The 25,925-nt window shown below is 49.1% G+C and overlaps 1 protein-coding gene across 1 annotated transcript in view; it reads left to right on the top strand.

Moving 5' to 3' along the window:
- Window positions 1-25,925, top strand: part of SCD5 (stearoyl-CoA desaturase 5) — a 71,442-nt gene that overhangs the window by 20,167 nt on the left and 25,350 nt on the right. Inside the window, exon 5 of the mRNA XM_045536633.1 lies at window positions 17,293-17,423. Within this exon, the coding sequence (XP_045392589.1) occupies window positions 17,293-17,423 (131 nt within the window). The remainder of the gene's footprint in view (window positions 1-17,292; window positions 17,424-25,925) is intronic.

The following is a 25,925-nucleotide window of genomic DNA, read 5'->3' as shown; positions in this document are numbered from 1 at the left end:
ACGCACACCCTTAATAATTTCCTCAGAATACTTTTCTAGGTGCATTTCCACAGGATATATTTCCATGTGAATTTTTAAAGCTTTAGACTAGTGGTTCTCAACCAGGTGTGATCCCTCCCGTTCGGAGAGGCATTTGGCAACGTCTAGAAACATTTTTGGATGTCACCAATGCAGGGGAAGTTGCTACTGGCATCTCGTGAGTAGAAAGGAGTGTGCTACTCAATACCCCACAATTACAGGACGGCTCCCCACATCAAGGAATCAGCAAGTCCAAAATGCTAATAGTGTCGTGGTTGAGAAACTCGGTTAGACATGTGGGTACTTTCGTTCTTTGCAATACGTCTGGGGCTGGAGCTTCTAAGCCTCTGGGGAAAAGTAGGTGGAGGTATTGGGGTTAGCTGACTGACACTCACCCAGGACCGACCCAACCCAATCCCACCCTCCTCTTGCAGAAGGACTTGGGTACCACAGTTGGTTTGACGTAGGGAAATGACCAATGTGCCACTGGGAGCCTGTCCTTGCATCCAGGAGAGAAAGAAAGGGGGGATGGCCTGGGAGGGGGTGAGAAGTGAGAGAGGCAGAGAGCAGAGGAATGGGGAGGGGGTGTAGGGCTGAACAATGCCATCCTTGTTGCAGTGAAAAGAGGATTGTATACAGGGTTTAGGGACCAGTCTGTAGGGCCAGTGCCCAGCACCAAGGATGCAGGCAGGGAGAGCGCATCCGGACGGCAGATTAGAATGTGAAAGTGTGACAAAAAAAAAATAACATAGCTGTGTCAACCTTCAGCGTTTCAGGCATAAAATTAAATTTCACACGGTGCTATGCATTTGAAGACTTGTCACCGTAAGGCTGGCCAGACAAATGTGATTTAGAGGGTTAGGTTTTGAGAAATGAGTAGGAGAAATAAAACATGGAATAATAGCAGAGAGAAATTTCTAAAAGCATTATCTGATGGTGTTAAGCAGTCCTTTTTGATCGCATGGTTTAATGCAGCCTTCTCTTCTACCTGTCTGGCCAGGGCGCTCTGGTGTGTTGGACAGGTTCTACTCCCGAAATCTGGAAATTTAACACCCCTCTCCTGGAATCCTGACCAGCCCTTCCTTTTATCTCTCTCCCCTCTCCTACTCTTCTCCGCATCTACTGATGTTCTCCTCTCCTGGGCCTTTAATTTGCAGCCCCCCATCCCCGCCCCATATTGTTAGCTGCAGGGTTTGGTCTGGCTGTGGTCTGATTTCTGAGTTCTGAAGGTAAAGCTAAGTCAGGTTCTTCGCCTCAGGCTCCCTGAGTGCACCCCTGTTTTAGCCACCGTCTCTTCCACGGTGGGGGCTTGGGGTCTTACTGCTACCCTTCCTCCCAGCAACGTGTTCAAAGGGCGTCTGCTCAGTCCTGTGCCCTGGCTGTCGAGGCTTGTCACTTCTGTCAATACAAGAAGTAAAATGTAGGTCAGCCTCGCAGATCCCAGTGTTACAAATAAAAGCTTCATCCCCGGGCCCTGCAGGTTTGCAGACTGGCATGGGCTGCCCCCCTGCCCACCACCCCCACTTCTAAATCGCTCCCTGGGGCTTAGCATTGATGCCGCCATCCACGTAAGAGGGACTGAAAATAGAAGAGGAGCCACCGTGGCCTCCCTGGGCAGACTCCACTCCGGAACACGAGGATCATCTGCGTGGAGGTTGTGCAGGGCAGCCCTGAGCGGGTTCCTGCCTGTCACGGGGTGAGGAGGGTGGCTGCTGGGAGGACAGAGAGGTCCCTCTCCCCCCGTGGACCCCCAGCCCACCCCTCCCCTGGCAGCCCCGTGACCAGGCCGTGGCATTCCTCAACAGCTTGATGAAAGGACCCGCCCCCTCTCCCTTTTCCATCCCTAGTCCCAGCATTTGAGTTTTCTCACAAGATTTAGGCCTTTGTCTGTGATATGAAAATTTAGGAGGTGAAAGCAGAGCCTTTTAATTTATTTTTAATAGCTGCACAGTTCTCTCTTCCGGCACTGTCACGATGCTCTGATGTGCCCCTTCATCTCCGCTGACCCTCCTTCCCTCTGGCCCTCTCGTTCCTGCAAAGCCGGGAGATGGGGACCCACGTCTCTGATCGGACCCCTGTCCCTGCCCCTTCCCCGGTCCCATGTTTCAGGCAAGTCTGAGCTGAACGAGGAGGACACAGGGAGCCAGGACGCTGTGACATTTGAGGCTTTTCCTCACCTGCCTCTTCGGTGCCTGGCAAAGCTGGAACCCTCCACGGCTGGCAGCGACGTGGCTTTCCCATGGCTGAAGCCGGCCCAGCCTCGGTGTGAGCAGGGTCCCAGGGCTGCAGGGAGAGGGCATATGCACCGGGTGCCTTTGACCCCTCTGAGCCGGATCCTCCCGGCGGCTTCCCTTGCGCTGCAGCAGGAAGGGAAGGGGCCGAGCGGGAGCAGGTGCGGATGCGATTAGCACGTGCTCGGCAAGCCCGGCAGAAATGCCCTTGGTCCCTTGGTTTTCTGGAGCCATCCTCCCGGCCAATGGCTTCTTTGAGAGTCGGTTCAGAAGCAAGGATTTGGGTGACCCCGTGAACATTCTCACCTGGACGCATCCCCCAAATGTGACCCGGCCCAAGAAGGACCAGAGTCCCGAGGGAGGCAGGAAACGGCCGCTACCCCTGCTGGGGTCCACCCGCTGTAGTACCCCTGGACCTGCCGCTTTGTGCATCGAATCCAGCCCTGCCACCGGCTTCAGTCGTGACTCAGGCAAGTCACTTAGCCTCTCTGCCATTCCAGTTTTCACCTGTAACGTGGGACAGTTGGGTGGGACGGGGCCACTCGACTCTGGCTGCACCGCTGAACCCGCCCCCGACCCCCGGGAGATTCTGACACACACCGACCTCCAGGGGTCTCAGGCGCGGCCTGCCTTGGGGATGAGGGGGCTGCATGAGTCCCCCCGGGACTGGAGATGAAGCTCACTCTTCCCAGAGCAGTTCAGAGGCTGGACGAGCCCGTCTCCCCTGCCCCGTCTCTTTCCTGTGCTGAGCAGCCATTTGCTCCAGTTATCCTTGAATTAGAGTGACAGCTTTTGGTCTGCGCAGGACTTCAAATCATCCCAACCCAGGGGAAGTAAAAGTATGCCTCTCTTGGTCAGAACATTCCAGCTGGCTGCTCCTAAAATTCTTTCTCCTTTCCACCTATTCCCACCTCGCCATCCACCTTGCTGGGGGCCCCAGACATCGTCTTGGAGGGTCAAGATTTTGCCTGATTCTGCATGGTTTTATATATATATATGTATATATATTTTTTTTAAGTCAAGGTCAGCCTTAAAGAGATGTTGCCTGCAATTTTTTTTTTTTTGCCTTCTGCTTTTCCTAATCTTTACAGAACGAGAAATTCCCATACACCAGCAAATTCTCTTGGTTTAAAATTACATTTAATTAGAGTTAAATACTTCAGGCCTTGCGCTAGTGATTCTCCTGCCCGCAGATGCGTGGGGATTTCTTTGGCTTCAGAACAGGTGCTGTGACAGAGCCGTGTTTCTTGCTAAAATCCACAGTCTGGGATTCTGTCACTGTCCTATTTTCAGGGATTCTTCCAATTTGTAGTGTCAGGGGAAAGAGTGTTTTTCTAACAGAGATGTTTTCCAATCTAGGGAAAAGATATTTTTCTCTCTCCGTGGTTTTGTTTTACCCCCCCTCCCGTCCACAAAGAAGGATTCCTTATGGCCTCAATTTGCCCACCTGTGTAATGGGAGTACGACTAGTTCTGCCTCCCCTGTTGTGAGGATGAGGGGAGATAAATGTTCTGAAATTGACACTAAGGCATAAAGTAGTATTCATCTGTCTCCTCCTCCTCCTTCCTTTCCCCTAATTCTTGTTTCTCTCTCTTCCTCAAATTCATTAAGTCCTTCCCTCCTTGCCACTTGGGTCAGTCTTGGGTCATTTAAGAAACATCTGAGCACCTGTCATGAGGCTGGCATCGCACTGGACATCAAGAGCAGGGAGTTGAAAGACCATCTTTGACCTCCAGGAGGACATGTGGGAAGGTGGTCAAAAATTAGATACAATGTAGCAAGTGGAGGCCGGGCGCGGTGGCTCACGCCTGTAATCCTAGCACTCTGGGAGGCCGAGGCGGGTGGATCGCTCGAGGTCAGGAGTTCGAGACCAGCCTGAGTGAGACCCCGTCTCTACTAAAAATAGAAAGAAATTATCTGCCCAACTAAAAATATATATAGCAAAAAAAAAAAAAAAAATTAGCCGGGCATGGTGGCTCATGCCTGTAGTCCCAGCGACTCGGGAGGCTGAGGCAGGAGGATCGCTTGAGCCCAGGAGTTTGAGGTTGCTGTGAGCTAGGCTGACGCCACGGCTCTCACTCTAGCCCGGGCAACAAAGTGAGACTCTGTCTCAAAAAAAAAAACAATGTAGCAAGTGGGGTAATAGTTCGCCCAGAGGACAGACACCTGACAGCCTGGGCAAGGTGGGGTGTGGCGTGGGGGGCTGTCAGGGAGGGCTTCGAGGGGTGAGGCCAGACAGTGGGAGCAGAGGAGTGAGAGGACAGGGGAGGTCAGCAAACTGAAGGTCGCTGCGGTGGTTCTCGCGGGCACCGTGCTGTCAATCACGTGGTTCCTCACGGCTAGTATAGAGTTTATCTTTCCTGTGGTCGGAAGGTTTTTTCCGGCCCATCCTGGCGGGATGGGAGGAGTCAGGGATTTGTCCCCTGTCCCGTCCTGCCCATGGCCACGGATGCGCCCTGGTGACATGGCTCCCGGAGTCAGCCCCTCACACGTCACTCAGAACCTCAGAGCTCGTGGGCCTCGGTGGGGAATGTGCCCCGATCGTGGTTCCTGAGCCCGGAGTCCGAACGGGGAAAACGACCACAGCCTCCTGCTGTCGTTGGCTGTGACCTTAGGATTCGTAACCTGCAAAGGTGCTCCCTTCTAGCAAGATTTTTCCACCCGCAGATCACAACCCATATTTAATACGGGTTATAAAATCCGTAGTTTGAAACAGCATTTAAAAAAATGAAATAGGACAGAACATTAGAATACATCGCACAAATAAGGGCTGTTTAGTGAAACCTTGTGCGTGTACTCAGCAGAAAATGTCTCTTTTCCTGTGGGTCATGGACAAGAGAGTTTGAAATACTTTAGAGAATATGCTCCTAGGCCAAGGGGGCAAAGATATTTCATCTTATGTTCCAACTTCTGTGGGTTGGTGGTGACTGGCTGGAGGATGCTATATTGAAAAATGATTCAGTGGCAGAATCTAGACTCAGGGACAAAGTGTCATCATGAATTAACAATGTCCACTATGGAACCCACATAGCTGCAACAGGTCAACTATGGTGCCTGGTTACAACCAAATGGGCCAATGGAGTAGGCTTTCCTGGTTGTGACTAACCCCAAGAGATGGGAGGTACACACACGTGTGTGTACACACACACATACATGGACACATGCACATATATGCACATACACATACATGTATACATAGACATACACATATATTCCTGTTTTATTATAGTTTTTTCATTAACAAGAAACCTCATTATAATAAGCATGAACAATTATTATTTGCTAATAAGATAGTTTAGAACATTTTAACCTATTAACTGGTTTTGAAAGATACTTTTTAGGTTGATTTTCCACTAGTCTTACACCCCCCACGCATCTCCTGGTGACTCCCCTAGAATTCACCACCCCTGGCCAGCGCCCTTTTGTCCTGTCGTTTCTTTGCCAATTCATCGTTCTTTGTCTAAAAACTATGAACGTATCTTGCTTTGCCGATTTCTTCGGAGCTGGCTCTCGTGTGCTTTTCTCTCGTTCATCTGCCTCGTGTCAGTCCGGTCCCACGTACGAGCTGAGCAGCAGTGGTCTCTTCCTCCCTTACAGCAGACTGGAGCTTCTCGGAAACAATGTCCTCAGTGACGGGCACGTTGTACTGAGTAACGTTCCACTTGCCGATGACGGTGGCGATAATGTCAGAAGCACTGCTGTCTCCTGCCTCCGGCCTCTTCCACTGGACAAGTTTGTTCACAGAGTGTGTGACCCGCGGCCTCCCAGCCCAGGCCAGCTCTGCAGCCTCGTGATAAATCCAGCAAATTGAGTTCTCTCTGTTTCTTCCCACTTCTTTGTTTTCTTCTTCCTCTGACCCCTGTGAATTCCCTTGTACGGTTTCTTGGGCCTCAGAGGTGTTTAGGACCATCCACTGGGGGTTACCGTCTGCAGATGTAATAACGTATTTTTTAATTCCGCTTTTCTAGAATCAGAAAGCTGCTTTGCAACATTTTTGCCCTCATACCTCGGGGACTGCAGCAGACGTGTTAAGTCTCAGCCGGGCAGGTGCCGGCTGAATGCCATTGGCTGGCAGTTATTTAAACTTACACTTAACATCCTGGCCTCCTTGGGGTGGCGAAGAAGAAATAAACACAGCTGGATTTGATGTCCTCATCCAGCGGATCCAAAAAAATATTGGGTAGAAACAACGATGGTTCTTTTTTTGTGGCCTCTCACCTCGATTTCTCCCCAGGCCCTGAGTTTACAGAGTCAAATTTCCCTTAGATTTGAGCCTGGTCAACTCTTCCGGGGCAAATGATTCCCCTCTGGTTTCTGGACAGTGGATGGGCCCTTTTCGTCTCTTCCCGTCGCCTGGTTTGGCTCTGTCTGGATTCTGGTTCCCATCTAAGACTCAAATCATTCTCTTTTAGGTTAAAACGGGCTCAAGAAATTCATCAAATTCTTCCCAACCCTAAGTCCACTGTTCTTTTGTGGGACGACTCCTTCCCTCACGGAGCAACACGACCAAAAGCTGCCACTCGGGTCCCCGAGTGATTCATTCTTCCCCCTCGGTCACCTCCTGCCTTCCACGGTTGATCGAATTTGTCCTTTCTGAGACTCCCTCACCTGTGGTCTCCAAGGTCAGCTCTTGCCCTCTCTGCTCCTGATGCCACAGGCCCCAACCGCAGCCTTTGCGTGTGACCTGGTACTCCAAGCTTGGCCTCAGCGGTGTGCCAGGGGCAGGGATGGCATGCGTGGGAGATGCCTTTCTGGAAAGGGAGGTGGGAAGACAGTTGGCCAGTGGCCCGCTGGTGACCCACACGTAACGTCCGCAATTGCAGGAAGCCGTGCAAGGGGTGACATGACAATGACAACAGCTGGCATTTACTAGAACGTGTACTCTGTGCCAGCCACGACGTTAAATACTTCCATAAACACCTCATTTAATATTCACAAAATCCTCTGGGGAAGCTACTGTTATCTCTCCCATTTTATAGAAGAGGAAACTAAGGGGGGTTTGGAGACGTTAATCGCTATGAAGTGGTAGAGCTGGCGTGTAGACCAACGGGTCTCGTTCTAAGTCCCTTGTCGCAGCTTGGAAGAGAAAATCGTGAGCTTTGGAGCCGGGAGTCCAAGTGCGGACGCTGGCCTGTTAGCTGGGACACTCGGGCAGGGCTTTACCCTCTCGAGGGCCAGTTTCCTCGTCGTTAGTTATAAATGACATCACCTGTCCTGTAGCGTCACCCCGCTGTCACAGCCCGCTCTGGGTGTCGCGGGCACACACACGCATCTGGGACCTGCGTGTCTGCCACTTCCCAGCTGCAGTGAAAACATTTTACAGTTCTCCCCGTGGTCCACGTAAGCTGCCCGACTGGGATGAGGATGAAGGAGGTACGACCCTCGCCCATCTGTCCTCGGGGCGGGGGTCTGGGGGAGGGCGGGGACACTGTGGCTGCCCCGCAGAGCGCCTCACCCGTCTGCTCCACTCCAGGCTCTGAGCCCTTTTCATGGCCTTGATCTGGAGGAGGCGTCCGAGAGCGACGGGGCCAGGTCCCGATACCTGCCTGCCTTCGTGGATTCCGTGTGGGGTTCGTTTCGCATTCGCGGGGGTATCTGATGTCTGTCACGCTGGCGCCTTGGTTGACGTGGAGAAAGAAAGAGCCCCATTCTGATATCTTATTGCATAAACGATAGAGAAAAGGCCAAGGTGTGTGTTTCAGTTCTCTGTTGCTGCCGAACACCCCAAAGCCGAGTGGCTTGGAGCAGCACGGACATGATTCTGGGGGAGCCCGTGATTCCGGGGGAGCCCGTGATTCCGGGGGAGCCCACCAGCCCCTCCGCCGGCGTCACCTGGACTGGCTCCTGCAGCTGCCACCGTCTGCGGCTGGCGGGTGGCAGGTGGTGCTGACTGTCGGCCTCGCTTCTTTCTCACGGCTTCTCGTCCTCTCGCGGGCTACGCTGGCCTCCTTTCATGACAGGCAAGGCGGTGTTTTAAGGGACCAAAGTGGCAGCTTGAAGGCCTCTGGAAGTCCCACAGCGTCACTTGCATACCTTCTTCAGGCAAAGTCCCCAGGCCAGCCCAGGTGCACGAGGTGGGAAAAGAGAGCCCACCTCTAGCACTCAGCCGTCCGCTGCCTTTGCCAGCTCTGGTTCTAGACTTTTCTGGAGCAGACTTGGGGTGAAGGATTGTGGATTGGTTTGCTCGGCTTGCATTTGGAAGGGGGGAGAGAAGAGGAGCAGAATCTGAGAGGAGGGAGGACACAGAGCGGAGGCAGCTGTGGCTGGCGCTGGGACAGCTTGCCACGGGGAACGGCCCACAGGTTGGGGCTGGGAGTCCTTGCTTTAGAGAACAGGGCTCCAGGCCAGGCGGGTCCTGTCCTTGGTGAAGTTATGAGCAGGTCAGTATCTCCGTCTGAGCTGGATGAACGAGACCCTCCAAAGCTTATTGTGCAAATGGCCTTGACCATAGATCGGATTCCCCCTGGGGCCTGGCTTGAGCGGGCACTACGGATGTTCTCCTGACAGTGACTCCGTAATGCCCAGCCCCAGCCCTGACAGCCTCTCCTTCCACCCGCCCCGCCGGACACACCTCGAGTCCCGTCCTTCCTCTGCCCCCACCGTGGCTCCCAGGGAAGGCGAGCTGAGCAGGAGAGGCGCCGGGGGCTGGCAACAGCCTAGTCTTCAGGTGTGAGGGTTCCGGAAGAGGCCAGCGGGTGCAGCAAGGGGACCAAGGCAATTATTAGCTCCATTTCTCTGCTCCGCTTGGGGCTGCAAGTTCAACACTCAGGGTTTTTCATTTCTAAAACCACTTCGAAAGTCTTTAGGGTGTGACTGCTTTATGTGTGCCCATCCAGAGTGCGAGCTGAAACGAGCTGTGTTTCACATCGGATGCCCGCAGGAGGGATGGCGCGGAGGCCGGTGACATTCGGAGGGCAGGTGACACTGCTGAGACACGAAGGGCCTGGGGCTTGTTTGCAGCGAAGGTGAGCGGGCTCAGAGGGCAGGTTTGTCGAAGTCAATGAGCTCAGAACCTGTACCTGCCTTGTATTTTAAAACACACAGAATCTACAGAAGAATTTATTTTTCACTTGCAGAAAATAGATACATGCCTCTCTTTAAAAGAATATTTCATGCTCAAAAAAAAAAAAAAAAAAAACCCAAATCAGTCTTTCTTGTGGCTTTTCGTTAACATGGCTCAGCTAGACTGGCCTTTCCAGCGATGCCCACCCCGCCGTCTGACCACCTCCTGAATTGTTCTGTCCAGCGTCTGTCTGCTTTCCAGCTTCTGCCCGCCTGCATCCTGGCACGTGCTTTCAGCAGACACCTGGGGAGGACACACCTGGGGAGGACACACCTGGGGAGGACACACCTGGGCAGGGCCCTCCCGCGGGGCAGTGCCGGAGGCCGCCGGCAGGGGGCGCTGCGCACACACCTGCGGCCCCGCCATGACAGGCCTGGTGCTTGGTTGGGATTGAACGCTGGGGGGATGTTAGGAACCAGCTGTCCCCTCCCTGGTTCCATCTGCTCACGAGGAACCTGTGTCCGAAGACGGGGTTCACGGTGGAAATGGGGCTGTAAAGTACAGGCCTCTCCACTTCCAGCCTGGGAGCTCACCTGTCCCATCACCCCCTGCAAGCCCCACCCCCATCCCCAGGTGTGACCACAGGTGTCTCCCCCCCTGCAAGCCCCACCCCCTGCCCCCAGGTGTGACCGCAGGTGTCTCACCTGTGCGGAGAGCAAGACCACTCTCAAGTGGCACAATCAGCAAGTGGCACAATCAGTGGCTCAGTGGAATTGGCCTGGAAACTCACAGTTTGGGGCTTTTTGCATTTGGCCCCCGAGTAATCTAACAGTCAATTGGCAAATAGTAGGGGTGAGATTATAATTTTTTAATTATTTTAGTTAAAAAGAGCACACTTGTGGACGAATTTAAAAGGGGTGGGGAGCTTGCAGCCTCGAGGCCACACGTAGCCTTCTGGATCCTTGAGTGGTGCCTTTTGACTGAATCCAAATTTCACAGAAAAAATCCTTCTGATAAAGGGACTTGTTCTGTGAAGTTTGGATTTGGTTGAGGGGCCGCACGTGGGCATCTGGAGGGCCACACGTGGCCTTGAAGCTGTAGGTTCCCCACCGGACTCTGGGTGACCTTGGCCAAGTTTCTAAATGTCCCTTTGCCTCATTTGTAAAATGGGGGAATAGTGGCGGTGAGGATGAAGTGAGATAGGGCCTATAAATGAGATAGGATGAAATGAGATGCTTGTCTTGGGTCAGAGCGTAGCCTAAGTGTTCAGTAAGCACCAACTGTCATCATAATAATACTATTTGGCATCTATAACTTGGAAGGGCAAGTAGTCGTGTCTACTACAGTGGAGAAGTGCTCCGTCTCTCCAGCTGGATAAGCTGTTTGCTGCAGCTTCTCCGCCACCTACCCGTGGCCTCTCCGGAGACCAAACCCAAGTCGTAGCCAGGAACTGGCCAAGGTGGGAGAGTGCGGAGTGGGTGCGGAAGGGTGGGCTGGGTGGGGGGCTTTGCAGTCTAAGCTGGTGAGTGAGAAAGGACTGAGAACGAGAGGAAGGAAGCATGCTGGGATGGGCTCTTCCCCCGCTGGGGATCCTTCTTACAGGCAAAAAAAAAAAACAAGAAAAGAAAAGGAAAGAAAAAACCCACCAAGACACAGACAATAACTCTTTTTTTAAGTAGAAATCTTTTGGTGTTTTTTTATCAGGTCATTTGTACAACGGTTAGCATTTCATATACAGCTCTTATTTTTTGTTGTTTTAGGATTTTAGGCGATGCCTGCAAGCGGTAGGTGTAGTTCTAGATAGTGGCTATTCTTTTAGCTAATCACATCGAACTCATGTCCATTCTGTAACTTGTTTCAGATATTTAGGTTTTGTTAAAATGTGTCTAATCTCGTCCATGACCTCTGTGTCTCCCAGCCCTCCTACCCCGTGTGCCCGTCGTGCCGGTCATACCGACCTTGGTTTCCTCTCTCTTCAGCGTTTGATCCTGTGGTTGTAAAACTCTTTGACATCTCAACATGTCCATGCTGCCTTAACAGGGAGGCACAATATAAATCAGAGATGGCCGGGAAGGCATAAAAATAGTACCTCGGATTTTTTTTCCAGTAGCACATGATACAACATTGAATAATTGCTGGGTATATTTGACAAATTGGGAATACAGTTCATTAGGGAGCTGGGGAACTTAAAAATCAGGCTGCCTTCAGGAAAATTTATGAGAGGATTACAGTGTGCAGCCACCGGAAAATGGGGCACCAGGAACCTGAGCGGAATTGATGATCTTCTGCTTGAGTGGGAGCCTCGTCGCCGAGCAAAACTTTCTTTAGTCAAAGTGACTTCGGGGGGAAATTGTTTATGATAAACAGAATGAATGAAAAAATGAACATCCGGGACATCTAGAGAATGCAATCAAATCCACAAGAGCAATACTATATATTTTTTTTTTTTTGAGACAGAGTCTCACTCTGTTGTCCAGGCTAGAGTGCCATGGTGTCAGCCTAGCTCACAGCAACCTCAAACTCCTGGGCTTAAGCGATCCTCCTGCCTCAGCCTCCCGAGTAGCTGGGACTACAGGCATGCACCACCATGCCCAGCTAATTTTTTCTATATATATTTTTAGCTGTCCATATAATTTCTTTCTATTTTTTAGTAGAGATGGGGTCTCGCTCTTGCTCAGGCTGGTCTTGAACTCCTGAGCTCAAGAGTGATCCTCCCACCTCGGCCTCCCAGAGTGCTAGGATTACAGGCGTGAGCCACCGCGCCCGGCCTGACTTTTCACTTTAATTTCCAGCCCTTCTGGCTCAGACATAAAGGCAACGGTGGTGCCTGGGGCTTCTCTGCTTGGACCAGTGCCCACTGGGGCTCCGGGCTTGGCCTCTGAGGGTCTGGCTGTCCTGGTCTTCGTGCTTCATCGCTGCTATGGTGCCTGCAGACTCTTGCCTTCAGTCTCGGTTTCCTGGGCTTCAATCACCACCTGTCTTTATTCCATTAGAGAAATTGCTTATTAGGTAGAAAATCAAAAGGTGATACTAACCCATAACTACCTGGATAATTCAGACGATGAGAGCAGAAATTATTCTTTTTTTTTTCCCATCACTTCTCCAAGATGGAGCAGTTTGGCTGCTATTTTTAATTTTCATCTTCCTTTAGAGGGACCAACATTTTTGATATCACAGTTTCCCATTTATAGGCAGAGACATTAATAAGCATGCACGATATGTAATGGGCATGAGCTATAGCTATATAAAATGTATGTGTATTTCTCTCTCTCTCTCTCTCACACACACACACACACACCTTACTTCCCAAGAGAAAATCGAAACTGAATAATTAATGAAAAGGAAATTCAGTGTGCCCACAGTGCAGTAAATTATTCACTTTGTAGTCAATTATCCCTAATTCTAATTTCAGTAGTTGTGTAAGATGGGAATTACCCTGGATCAGAAAGCATGTGTTTGTTCTTCTCAAATTCATCCCAGAGAATCTGAGCAGGCTAAGGGCCAGGGTAAGAAAAAAAGAGTCTCTGTTGAGACTTGGGGCATCCTTTTCCTGGAAGCCTCTGCTTCCTGGTAATCCAGCCTCAGCCTTGCAATGATTGCCGAGTAATAAGAATAATGGGGTTTGCAGTAATGTTTATTGAGATATTATTATGTGCTAACTACCTTACACAGTCCTCCCTGAGTATCCATTGGGGATTGGTTCCAGGACTCCCTGGGGGGTACCAAAACCCACAGGTGCTCAAGTGCCGGATATAAAATGGTGCAGTATTTGCATATAACCCATGCAATCCTGTATACTTTAAATCATCTCTAGAGTACCTGTAATACCCACTACAGTGTAACTGCTATGTGCATAGTTGTGATACTGTGTTGTTTAGGGAACAATGACAGGGAAAAAAGTCTCCGTGTTCAACACAGATGCAACCATCCATTTTTTCCTGGAATATTTTCAATCTGCAGTTGGTTGAATCCACAGATGTAGAACCATGGAGAAGGAGGGCTAAGTGTATACATTTTCATTTAAGTCTCACCACCCTTTGCCATCGGCTTCTGCTTTGTTTGAAAGGAGCCAGCATTCTCCACGAGTTGCTCCAAGGCGTCTGGTTCTCATGCCTAGTAAATGACCGAACTCCCAAGAGAAGCTTCGTGTTATTTGAGGAGGAGGAGGAGGCTTCCAAGAAGAAAGGCAGAAGAAACAGAGGGAGCAGGGAGCCACGGGGGAATAGTGGGAAGATCTCCGTCTAAACCAGTCTCTGCCGTGGGACAGCTTTTTCTCAAGCGCTTGCTTTGGGATCCTTGTCCTGAACAAATATTGGTAGATAAAAAAATAACAAAAGGATAACTTTGACTTTTTTTGGTAAAACGTTCACCAGTCGGCGGCTCCCAAGATGGCCCTTCTTGTTCTGGGGTGGCCACTCACACCGGTCGCCAAACATTTGCGAAAGTGGACAGGAAGCAGAACCGTGTTAGTCTTTGATATTTTCTTAAAAACAAAAGAAAACAACTCTTCCCCTCCCTTCCCCCACCACTCAGTTTGGTCAACTTGTTTTATAATATATGCTGTCGGTACATCCTCCTGTGACAACTGAGAGTTCTTAACTTTCTGTTTAACACATTTTTTTTTCTTACCAAGGGATTTTTTTCTCTCTCTTAAGACTTCATCTTCTTGGCCGGGCGCGGGGGCTCACGCCTGTAATCCCAGCACTCTGGGAGGCTGCCGGAGAGGGTCGCTTGAGGGCAGGGGTTGGAGACCAGCCTGAGCAAGAGCAAGACCTTGTCTCCACTAAAAATAGAAAAACTTAGCTGCACATGTGGCATGTGCCTGTAGTCCCAGCTACCCAGGAGGCTGAGGCAAGAGGATCGCTTGAGCCCTGGAGTTTGAGGTTGCTGTGAACTAAGACGACGGCACGGCACTCTAGCTAGGGTGACAGAGCAAGACTCTGCCTCAAAAACAAAACAAAACAAAAACAACCTTCATCTTCCCACACCAAGGCGTGAAGTCACGAACCAGAGTTATGAACCCCTGTCTTATAAGTATAAGGTTCCAGAATATATGTATATATTTTTAAAGCTCCGCAGAATGGTGCTTGGGATACCCTTGGTTTTTTGTTAATGAGGAAATTGAGGCCCGGAGTGAACAGGAAACTTATCAAGGGTCTCCCAGTTCCCAATCTGGAGGCGGAAGGATGGTGAAGGTCTTCCTGGCCAGGGAGTGACTCGCAAGCTGGTAAAGGCAGGAGGGCAAGCAAGGGTTTTGACCTTCAGCTTGTGTTTGGAGCTACAAGGTCATGAGCCATCCAAGTTCCGCCTGCTAGAGCGAAGGCGGCTTCCGGGGGGCCAGGCAGTCAGCAGGGCGTCCAGATGTATCCTGGCTCTGTCACTTTTTGTCTAGTTTTCGTCAGCTGTAAAATGGCCATCATGGTGCTATCTACCTGTAGACTTGTGCTGAGTATTAAATGTGTTACTTTGTATCACATGCGTAGGGCAGGGCGTGGCACTCGGAAAGCTCCCAGTCAATGGCAACTATCACTATTTGTTACCTCTCGCTCTGATAGAGATCTATATAGAGATCTAGATCCTGAGCTAGGGTTAGAGAGCTCTGCCAACCGCATCCTTCTGTTTAGCACTCAGGATGGCTTTTTTTTTTTTTTAAGTATTTTTTAAAACAAAAACATTTATTGCATGACTAATTGTTGAAATTCTTAAGATGAACTGGATGCTGCAGCAGCTGGCCTTGCGGGGTGAGGCGTTTTCCTTCACAGGATCCACGCCCGAATCTGCCTGCACAATTCCTAGGTGCCTCATCCGACCCGTCCCCGTGGTGGTTTGTCTTTTGGTCTTGGCACTCCGGTTACGCTTTCTCTGGTGCTGGGCAGGGTGGCCACATTTGCCACAGGGCGACTTCTGGAGGTGGCAGAGCTTGGAGCCACGCGGTGGCACAATGCCTGTGTCTTGTGGCAATGCTTTCCGAATGATGACAGTCCCTCATCATCTTGCTTCTGTGGCTGAGACCAAAGAGGAGGATGGTCTTGCAGGGGGTTGTCCGTCTCTCCCGATCATGTCCAGAATCCCGGGAGTTTTAATGTTTGGTTTCAGCATCTCTCTTGGACCGGTTTTCATCGTGTGGTCTGGAAGGGGTCACTGCGATTATTATCAAAACGGCTCGCCCAGCAAGGGAATCGGGACAGACGGGAGACTCTGCCTTCATGTAGAATCAGAGGAGCTGTAGATGCCCCCTCTCCCCGTCGCCGGCAGCCAGAGCTCGGGCTTGTGACCCGAGCGTGAGCAACGAGGTGTTTCCGAATCGTGGGTCTTGATGGCTTCGTCATGGCAACAGCAGCACACAGAGGCTCTGCCTGACAGCTGTGGAAGATCCGAGGGCCCGAGGTGTGATGAGATTGTCTGGTGGTGATAAGTGTCCAGGGGGGATGATGCTCTTGGGGGCACCCTCGTTAAACTGTTGGGTTTTGTTTGTTTTGTTGTGTTTTATGACCTGTCTGATTTATTTTACATTGAGAAAATATATATATAATAAATTCAGTAATAATTTGTCTTTCTAAATAATGGATTTTTTTTTTAGAGAGACGGAGTCTCACTCTGTTGCCCAGGCTAGAGTGTCGTGGCGTCAGCCTCGCTCACAGCAACCTCAGACTCCTGGGCTCAAGCAATCCTCCTGCCTCAGCCTCCCGAGTAGCTGGGACTACAGGCATGCGCCACCATGCCCGGCTAATTTTTTCTATATATAGTTTTAGTTGTCCATATAATTTCTTTCTATTTTTAGTAGAGACGGGGTCTCGCTCTTGCTCAGGCTGGTCTCGAACTCCTGACCTCAAGCGATCCTCCCTCCTCGGCCTCCCAGAGTGCTGGGATTACAGGTGTGAGCCACCGCACCTGGCCCAGACTTGGGTTCGACTCTTAGCAAAGACCCTTCCTAGCTTGGTGACACTGGGACGCTTCAGTTAACTTCTTAAAGCCTTTGTTTTCTTATCTGTGAAATGGGGCTGATAATTATACAAACCCCATAAGGGTTTTATGTGTTTAATAAGATGATCCAAGGAAAACACTTAGCGTTATATTTAAAACCACTAGAGCAGTTGTCATAGTCTCAAGAATAGTCATTTTGGGGTCCCTGTGTGGCTCTTCTGCACCGTGCCCTTATAACCTGTCCCAAGCCTCCAGGCTAAGAGCAAACCCCCACTGTCACCTGGGGTGGCACCGGGGTCTCTGGGCAGAGGCTTGGGAACCACTCTGACTTGGGTTTCTACGCAGCATTTACCAACCAGCCTGTTAGAGTCTGCTCCTCAGCTGCCCAGTGAGAACCACGACAGCTGTTGTGCAGATGAGAGATACTGTATGCGTGTCAGCTAACAAGCTCCGCTGTAGGCTGGCTTTGCAAAACTTTCCCCCCCCTGGCCACCCTGACGTCTCAGGTCATGGTGCTGGTGTCAGTGGGGCTCTCCGGAAGGCGAGTCTCACTGTCCCTGCTGTCAGGTGTCCCCTCCTTCTTACTGGCCCTTAGCCAGACTCCATTGCTCCTAAGCCTGGGCTCATTTCCTGCAAACCAAGGTCTGCAGAGCTACGATGACAGGCGTTGCTGCTTAGCAACGTGCTCTTCACGTAACCCTCACCCTGGCCTGGGTGCAATTAAGTCGCAACGTAGACATTACCTCAATGCCCCCGAGAGTGGACACGTGAGACTGAGCTGCAAATGCAGCTGACAGTCGTTGTGGCTCACTGTGGCTTTGCGTCAGACTGGCAAAAAACATCAGCGAACAAAAGATTTGTTTGATGTGGGGGGGAAAAAAAAGTGTTATGCAGAAGTCAAATTTTCCCGAAGAACGTTCTCTCTGCTTCTGCCTGGTATCGGAAAGCCGCAAATCAATAAAAAGGCCGCGTCCACTTCAGTCATCGATTCTTCATGTTGCAGCTGCTTCCCCGGACTTCATTCCGTGTGGGCCCCTGTTCAGGAGAGACAAGGCACGGGGGACGTTTCACAGCGTGGTGACCGTTGCTGACGCTGTCCCTGCTTGTGTCTTGCAGCCTACCTCTGCTTCCTGCTGACCGCCCTGGGTGTGACGGCCGGTGCCCACCGCTTGTGGAGCCACAGGTCCTACAAGGCCAAGCTGCCTCTGAGGATATTTCTGGCTGTTGCCAACTGCATGGCTTTCCAGGTGGGGATGGAGGGTCCTCTCTGCCGTGGGGACCCAGTGCAGACGGCAGTGTGGGGAGGGAAGGATGGACAGACGCCCCCCTTCACCCCGTCCTGGGCTCAGCACTCAGGCCCTGAGAGCTCCTAATCTGTCCCAAGTTTTGATCTCCTTGTAGCTTTTAGATACAGTAAAATGTCCCCCTGGGGGCCTTTGTGCCCCAAGGCGTGCTGCACTGCTGAGGGGGAAAGGAGGCTTCTCCATCCAGGGTCCCTGCTGTGAACGTTCCCCAAAGCCTCGACTTTTGTCCCGCTCTAGCCAGCGGCCAAGATCTGTGACGAGCGTGCCGTGTGCATATGGCATTCGATCCTCGCAGACACCCCAGGAGCTAAATGTTCTGTGTACCCCCACTTTACAGAGGGGGAAAATAAGGCTTAGTGAGGTTAAAGAACTTGCTCAAATCATATGGCTGAAAAATAGGAAATGCAGAATAGAGAAACGCAGTTCAGCCCGACTCCAAAGCCGCAGCTCTGGTAGGACATGCTCCTGAGGTTGTCCTACAAGGTCATGGAGGAAAGACTGTTTAATCTTGAAACATATTTTCAAGCTATGTATGTTGCATTCTGTCTTCTTTTCATAAAGATCTTTGCAAGTGCTGGGGACAGCCAACCTCTTAAGCCACCCAATCTCTTTTTCTCCTAGAACCACGGGAAGTTAGAACCGGGGAACCTTAGAATCCATGAGTCTAATCCCTTTTCCAACAATGGAAGAAACTCAGGCCCAAATGTCTGAGCTCATTTTTGTTTATTTGTCCACAGCATCTCCAAAAATGTTGATGAGTGTCAAAGGAAACTGTTGCGATGCAGTTTCTTGACAAGCTATTCCTTCCTGTACCTGTCACCAGCCGTTTGGGCTGAGATAGCGCGTTGTCATCGCTCGTTCTTGATTCCCTCCCTATCCTGCCAGACACTCTTAATGTCGCTGCTTTCTAGGTTCCCAGCCCACTGATTATTTTTGCATTTTGGATGATTTCTTCCCCAGCTGCCTTCATTTGCATTTTCCCTAAATCAAATCTCATTGTGACAATTTCTATTCATATTTCTAACCTCTTTCGATCCATCTGTGTTACTTCTCTGTCCTCAGTGATGTCTGCAGCACCACCTAATTTAGTAGCAGCCACAAATGTTATCAACGAAATGTGTACGTCTTGCTCCCAGTCATTAGCGAAGACGTTAAATAAAACTAGATCTTAACAGACACGGTGGGGCCTTCTGTTGCTGGCCTCTTCTCCTCCCCCTCATTGGATCTTGAGCTGTTTTTCATCATTGGTCCTTGTTTATCAAAGTTCAGACGTTTCAATCATCCCGTCCCCGTTCCTACTAACACCAACCAGAGCTCTGGTCACAGGGAAGCTGTTTTAGTGCTTTTTCAAGCTCCAAAGATAAAACTATCTATAGGAGTCATTGAATCCACGCTTTTAATTAATGGTAACGTTTATTATTTCAGATGCCAAAGGGAAATTTCCAGCCTTGTTTTTAAAAACTCTTTTAGAAGACCTAAACACTTGATTATTTTCATCTTCTTCCTATTGAATCTTCCATAGCTTTCTGTGTCAATCTGCTAGTTAATTCCCTTTGAATGTAAAGGTGCACAAACCGCCTGTGAGGAACACAAGTGATGTAAAAGGAACGGTGAGCTTCCAGTCTGATAGAGCTGGCTAGACTTTTGTAAGGTAAACACAGACTTTTGTGAGATAGGTGGAGTTAAATTGTTCAAAAGCATCACCCTGGCTCTTAGGGCTGGAGAAATATGAATATAGGTGAGGATAGCTGGAGAAAGCCTCACGCGGAAGGGGGAGTTCTGAGCTGAATGCTGAAAGGTGGAAAGGATTTGCCCAGGCGAAGAAGAAAGGAGAGGCAGGGAACCACCTGGGCAAAGGTGAAGCGAGAGGGGTGATCTTAATTAACACACTGTGTGGGGGCCCAGCATAGTTAGAAAATGTCTGACGGAAGAAATAAACTGATCGGGAATGGTGTGTTACAAATCTAGCCGTCTACGTGACATCTCTGGTTGGATGTCTCTTGGGCTTCTCAAACTCAACATGTCCAAAACCAAAAGTATAACTCGACCTTCTCCCCCAGAGCTGTTCTCCTGGTTTTCCCACGAGAAATCTAGCTGTCATCCCTGACTTCTCCATTCCCCTAATTATCCCTCCTCAATCTTTTAGCCAGTCCCTTCAGTTCTACCACTAAATCTATGAATATCTTGAATCATCATGTTTTTTATTTTGGCCGGTCTGCTGAACTGGTCTTCTTGGTTTCATGCTTGCCCCTCTCCATAGTGTCGCCACAGAGAACTAATGGAAAATTGTACCACTCTCTAGCAAAACAAACAATCAGACACAGACGCTTAGTGGCTTAGCATTACATTTGGAAGAAAATCCAACCTCATTATATGGTCTGGAAGGCCTCGTGGGATCAAAGTCTTGCATGCCAATTCTGTTTCCACCCCAAGTTTGTGTCCTTCAATGCAACTCTGACACTAGGCACCCAGAGTTAACACCATATCCGATAAGCTAGAGGCTCAGTCCTGCACACCCTGCCCCGGCTTCAGATACCTGCCACAAGGACTGCAGAATAGCGGTGGGTCCCAAGGCTCCCCCTGTAATTCTGACCAGGCAGGATCTCCTCAGTTTGGAGAATTCACTGGAACAACTGACGGTTGAACGTTCTAGACTCACTGTCACAGTGGACCCTTGAACAACATGGGATTGAACCGTGCAGCTCCACTTCTACGTGAATTTCCTTCCACCTCTGCCCCACGGAGGCAGCAGGACCACCCCCTGCCCTTCCTCCTCCTCCTCAGCCTGACCAACGTGACGATGATGAGGATGAAGACCTTTACGATGATCCACTTCCACTTCATGAGTAGCACATGTATTTTTTCTTCCTAATGATTTCCTTTCTTTTTTTTTTTTTCTGGCCCTGCAAATGGTTCATTGATTCTCATTGTAAGAGATTTAAACAAAAGAGTAATAAAATAGGAAACACGCTTTTCCTTATTTTGCCATCTTTTTTTTCTCAGCAAACACTTTTTAAACCATTAAAGTTGGCTTTGCAACATTTGCCGAGCTTCCAAAACCTACACGGGCCGAGGGCCACATGAAGGCAAGACAGCAAGTGGCAACTTGTCCTCCCAAAGCTACAATTTGCCAGGAGGTGTAGACTTCTGCCAGACCCCTCTTGGGGACTTTCTGGGCTCTTCTTACGGACTGTTAGCATTATCTGCAGGGAAATCAGTGCTGACCCAGTATCAACAATGGGGAAAGCACCCAATGTTCTTCACTGTTTGAATGGGACAGTGTTGTCTGAACTGGAGGAGGTTAAGTTCAGACCGCAGGGACAGAGATAAGTCTATTCCTGATGAGCCTGGTAGTTGCCAAGGAGTGGGGCCCCCGGTGTCTCCCCCTATCTGACCTCCCTGGTAGAACGACTCCTTGCCCAGAAAGGCTGCCATCCACCGCCATGCACACACATTGTCCACCCTACAACCTGCCTGTTCAAGCTGCCATGTTGACGTGTTAGTCCCAGTTTCTTTTTCTCTCCTGTCTGGAAACAAAGACGTGTTATGAATGCAAGTGGAATTCCCTTTGGCTGTGTTTGGAGACCCACTGGTAAGCTTTCTTTTTTGGAACTTAAAGCAGCCACAAAATGGAATTAGAGGACAGAACAACTGTGTTGGTGTCTGGTCGGGAGCAGACGTCTGCTTCTAGCCAGACTAGGGGAAAACCAGTCACCCGTCCTGGTTTCAGATCTGTGGAATGGGAGAACCAGTGGAAATTACGTGGGCCTCAAGAGACAGTTTCCCCCGTGGACGTTTAGATGACTAGATTCAAGAATTTACTGGGAGCATGAAAGGCAGTTGGGGAAAAGTGGTGCTGAAGGAGCAGACTGCTTCATACCCCGCTTCAGTGGAGCTTTTGAGGTTAATTGTCTTTGCTCAAATCCCAGAGAACCCGCAAAGGCCTCAGTTATGGAGAAAAGTCATCGCATGATCAATTTCAGCTTCTGCAGTCTCAGCGGGGACCGCATTTAGGGACATTATCGATGGTGGAGCGGGAAGTCATCGAAGTGCAAGGTGCAGATGGGTTGAAACGAGGGCTAAGGTGTAATTGGTTGATTAGTGCTAACGAGAACAGAGACAAAAGAAAGGTGACGTTCAGAGAGTTTTTCCTACGTTAGGCCTCATGGGAGAAGCTTGATTGTTTTGATTCAGGAATATAGAGGGTTTTTCACAGAATAACTTGTTTTCCCCTGTATTACGAAAGAAAAACCTGCTATGATAAAATTTGAAAAATACAAACTAAAAGAAAAAATTAAAAGCCACCCATAGTCTCACTTTTTTAGAAAGAACGACTACACACAGGTTGGCTCCTATATTTTCTTTGTTTTTCCTTTGCTGAAACATACATTTTTATTAAAAAAGGAGTTGATACTGTACATATTTTGAAAACTGCAGGACTTTTAACTACTTTGCCTTCATCTTCTCATGGCAATACCACAATACCCATTTTTGTTAACTAGAACCCTTTTTTTTTTCTTTTTGTAGAGACAAGGCCTTGCTCTGTCACCCAGGCTGGAGTGCGGTGGCATCGTCATCACTCACTGTAATATCCAACTCATGGGCTAAAGTGACCCTCCTGCCTCGGCCTCTCGAGCAGCTAGGACTCCAGGCACATGCCACCGTGCCCGGCTAATTTTTTTATTTTTTGTAGAGATGGGGTTTGGCTACATTGCCCAGGCTAGATCTCTTTTTAATAATTTCAAGGTATAAGGTAAAATGTACCAAGTATTTCTCCTCTTCCCCACCTCCCAGTTTCATGCCCCCGAGGTAACTCTAAGACCTTTTATTTACTATTTCTTTCCGGAAACTTTCTGTGTACGGACATCTAAACTTTCTATATATGTATATAGACACACACACACACACAGTATTTAATTACTTAGTATATAACAAGATATGTAATCAAATCCTGTTATGTGGAAATTCAGGGTTTTTCCAAGTTTTCATTGCACTTAACATCCTTGTGGTTAAATCTTTGCACACAACCAGGATTATTTCCTTAAGATAAATTCCAGAAAACGAATTGCTAGATTAAAAGATATGGACAATGTTAAGATTTTTGATGTGTGTTGCCCATTTGCCCTTCACAAAGTCTGTGCCAGTTTCAGATTCTCACCAGTCGATAGCATTGAATTCTTAAAAACTTTTAAAATTAGCCTGGGTGCAGTGGCTCACACCTGGCATCCTAGCACTTGAAGAGGCCAAGGCTGGAAGATCGCTTGAGGCCAGGAGTTTAAGACCAGCCTAAGCGACATGGGAAGCCCTTGTTTCTACAAAAAATGGAAAAATTAGCCAGATATGGTGGCGAGCGCCTGTAATCCCAGCTACTCGGGAGGCTGAGGCAAGAGGGTTGCTTGAGTCCAGGAATTTGAGGTTGCTGTGAGCGAGGCTGACACACCTGAGCTTTAATCCAAGCATCAGAGCAAGACCCTGTCTCAAAAGAAAAAACATGTACCACACACATCAAAAAGTGTCCCAGCCATGAGTTAGACCTGCCCTGCCCACTGTGGTAGCCACTAGTTGCACGTGGGCACTGAGCCTAGTCCACACTGAGGTGTGCTACCGTGAAAACTACACACCAAGTGCCTAAGACTTGGGACAAAAAAATAATAATAATGTAAATTACCTCCTTAATAATTTTTATATTGATTATATATTGTAATGATGATATTTTGGTTCTATTACGTCAAACAAAATATATTATTAAAATTACGTTTACTTATTTCTTTTCACTTTTTAAATGTGGCTGCCAGGAAAGTTTTCATTATGTGTGTGGGTGACGTTATATTTCTACCGGGCATTACAAAGCAGGACTGGGGTACGGTTCCTCTGATAATCAAACCTACCAGCTGAGCTGGGCGCTCCTGCTTCGTTCTGTTCCTGTTTCTCACCTGCCCCTGCCTCGGTTACGCCCTGGGCTCCTAGAACTAACGTAGCACCTTCAGCACTCCAATTCCTCATCAGGAATAATCAACCAACATGGGACGAGCATCCACTTCTGAAGGTCATGGGGCTGCCTACGAAGACGATGACCTACCAGAACCTAAGATGATGCACGAACTCTAAGTTGCACATTTAATATGATTTGCTCCCGTGTGGAAGTAACTGGGCTTCGGGAGTTGCTGCTGAGCTCGACGTCATGCCCCCTATCGAAACGTGCATGCGAGACCCCAGCAGACAGAAAACCCCTGCTCGAGGGTCAGTTCTCCTGGTGGGCGTTCATCGTCTCTGTCTCGATTTTTCTTTTTTTTCCTGTGAAGCCAGGATGATGGGGTGGCACAGATAGTCTCAGACAAGAGCAGTCAGCGCTACGTAAACACTGCGGGGAAGACAGATGATCAGGGTATCGTTGGGGCTCCGAGGGGCTTCAGGCTGCGGGGGTCTCCATGCACTGCCTTCCTCTGAGGTCCAGTTCTGCCGTCTCTCCCTCCTCACCAACACTCAGCTTTCCCTTTTGCTTGTTGCTAAAGCACACAAGGACAGCACCAAAGCACACCCTCCGTACACACACCTGTCAACAGGTGGGTTCTCCCGCCACCCACCCACCCACTCTCCATCGCTCAGGGGTAGAAGCCAAATGCAGATAAGTAGGAAAAAAGACCCCTGGGGCAGTTTCCGAATCTCCCTCTCTTTCTGCTCTATTGTTGACTCACATCTTGTTCTGTGAGTCACTTTTTCACCGCACTCAGCTTTACAGTTAAAAACAAAACGATAACAAAGGATAAAAAAAAAAATATCTTAAAAGTATTTTTGGCTGCATCGTGTGTTCGATTATTTGGAATGTAGCCCAAGCCTTCCTTCCTGCCACTATTGCATCATGTGGCTTCTGTCGGGAAGGGATCCAGGTAAAAGGAATGAAGATAATATCTCTGTTCCAACTTGTCTTCGTGGTCATGCCTTTTTGTTGTTACTGTATTATGCTTAATTTCGTGAAAATGATGTTTCTAGCTCTTTGGAACTCTCCACTTAAGGGTTTCCATAAAATTGGATGGTGTTGAATTAAAGAGCCTATATAACCTTTTAACAAGAAAAACAATAGTTTTCTATAAAAGACTTTGCCCCTACCTTTGGAGAGACCAAGAACGGAAGGAGGGCTGTCTTTGCTCCATTACTGTTTTTGACTCACTAGGCGAACTTGAGCAAATGTCTTCTAAGTCTTCATTTCGCCATATGTGGATAGGGGACAGAATGTTCTTTCTTTCTAAGTCATGTTCAGATACGCACTGCAATAAAAGCAAGAAACTAATGCAAAAGGAATAAATTATGTCTTGGACTGCAAGAGTCTTGATTGACATTTGGAATTCCTTCCCAGCTCCAAATTCTGTGATTATAAATAATAAAATGCTTTCACTCTTTCCAACAACTGTGTTTAAATACACTGGCAAATGTAAAGACCTCTTTCAGACTATAGTGAGACAGGCTATAATTTTTGCCTTACACACACTACCAGGTACCCCTTTTCTCTCTTCGTATTTGAAACTGAGCAGGTATTTCTTAAGGATTTTCTATGTCTTCTCTCTGTCCCATTACCCAAGGGTGAAGCGAAATTTTTTAAATTTCAACAGTGCTACGAGATAAACAAGGCCATCTAGCCTTCTAGCAGTATTGGGAGAGCCAGAGAAACCAAAAACTCAATCAACCCCCTTTGGATTAAAAGAACTGTTGGAACTTTGAAAATAAAACAATTCCTGCCCTTCCCTTCTCATCAGCAGAGTGAAGCCAATATCCATGAAACGGCACGTTCCTGATGAGAACATTACCCAGCATTCAATATGACGGAATAAAACATTATCACCATTGTCGTATTAATAAAAAAAGAAAAGGCTGATGCACTATTTAAATTTATTTTCATTTTCAGATTAATTTTCCTATCCAAAGCACTACCTCTCCACCTAATTTGTCTTCTCAAAGTTTTGGAAGCATTGTCAGATTTTTAAAAAGTATAAGTGTAGATTGAAGGTCTGTAGATTTCACCGGCCCGTGGCTAATAGATAAGGTCTCATTAATTACAACAGCCTGAATGCCATTGGTTCTTGCCCCTGAGAGCTCACTCAGGACCTCCAGCCCCTGACACCCGCCCGATGTCCCCCGTCACGAGAGGGTCAGTAGGGTGTGTCCCCCCAAGTGCGCCAGGCCCACCCCAGCTCTGTGGGTTCGGCAGACTCTGCAGGACTCTGATGCTTCTCCTTCCTTGGGCCCCCGGGCCCGTGCTGGGACTCCGGTGGGTGCCGCCTGGTGCCTCTCCGCATGGTGGGTGTTGCCAATACACCGAAGGAGCCAAAGTGGCCTCCCCTCTGTTTCTGCCACGCTCTGTTAGAGTAGTCCTACAGTGATGCCATGTGTGCCTTGGTGTTTGGCAGAGATTTTTGGAAGCAGCTCTTCGGGTTTTTTACCTCTGGCTTC

The sequence above is a fragment of the Lemur catta genome, chromosome 24 (assembly GCF_020740605.2).
Source record: "Lemur catta isolate mLemCat1 chromosome 24, mLemCat1.pri, whole genome shotgun sequence".
In the NCBI taxonomy this organism is placed as follows: Eukaryota; Metazoa; Chordata; class Mammalia; order Primates; family Lemuridae; genus Lemur; species Lemur catta.
Note: the sequence above shows the minus strand (reverse complement) of the source record. Positions and strands in the feature narration are given on the sequence as shown.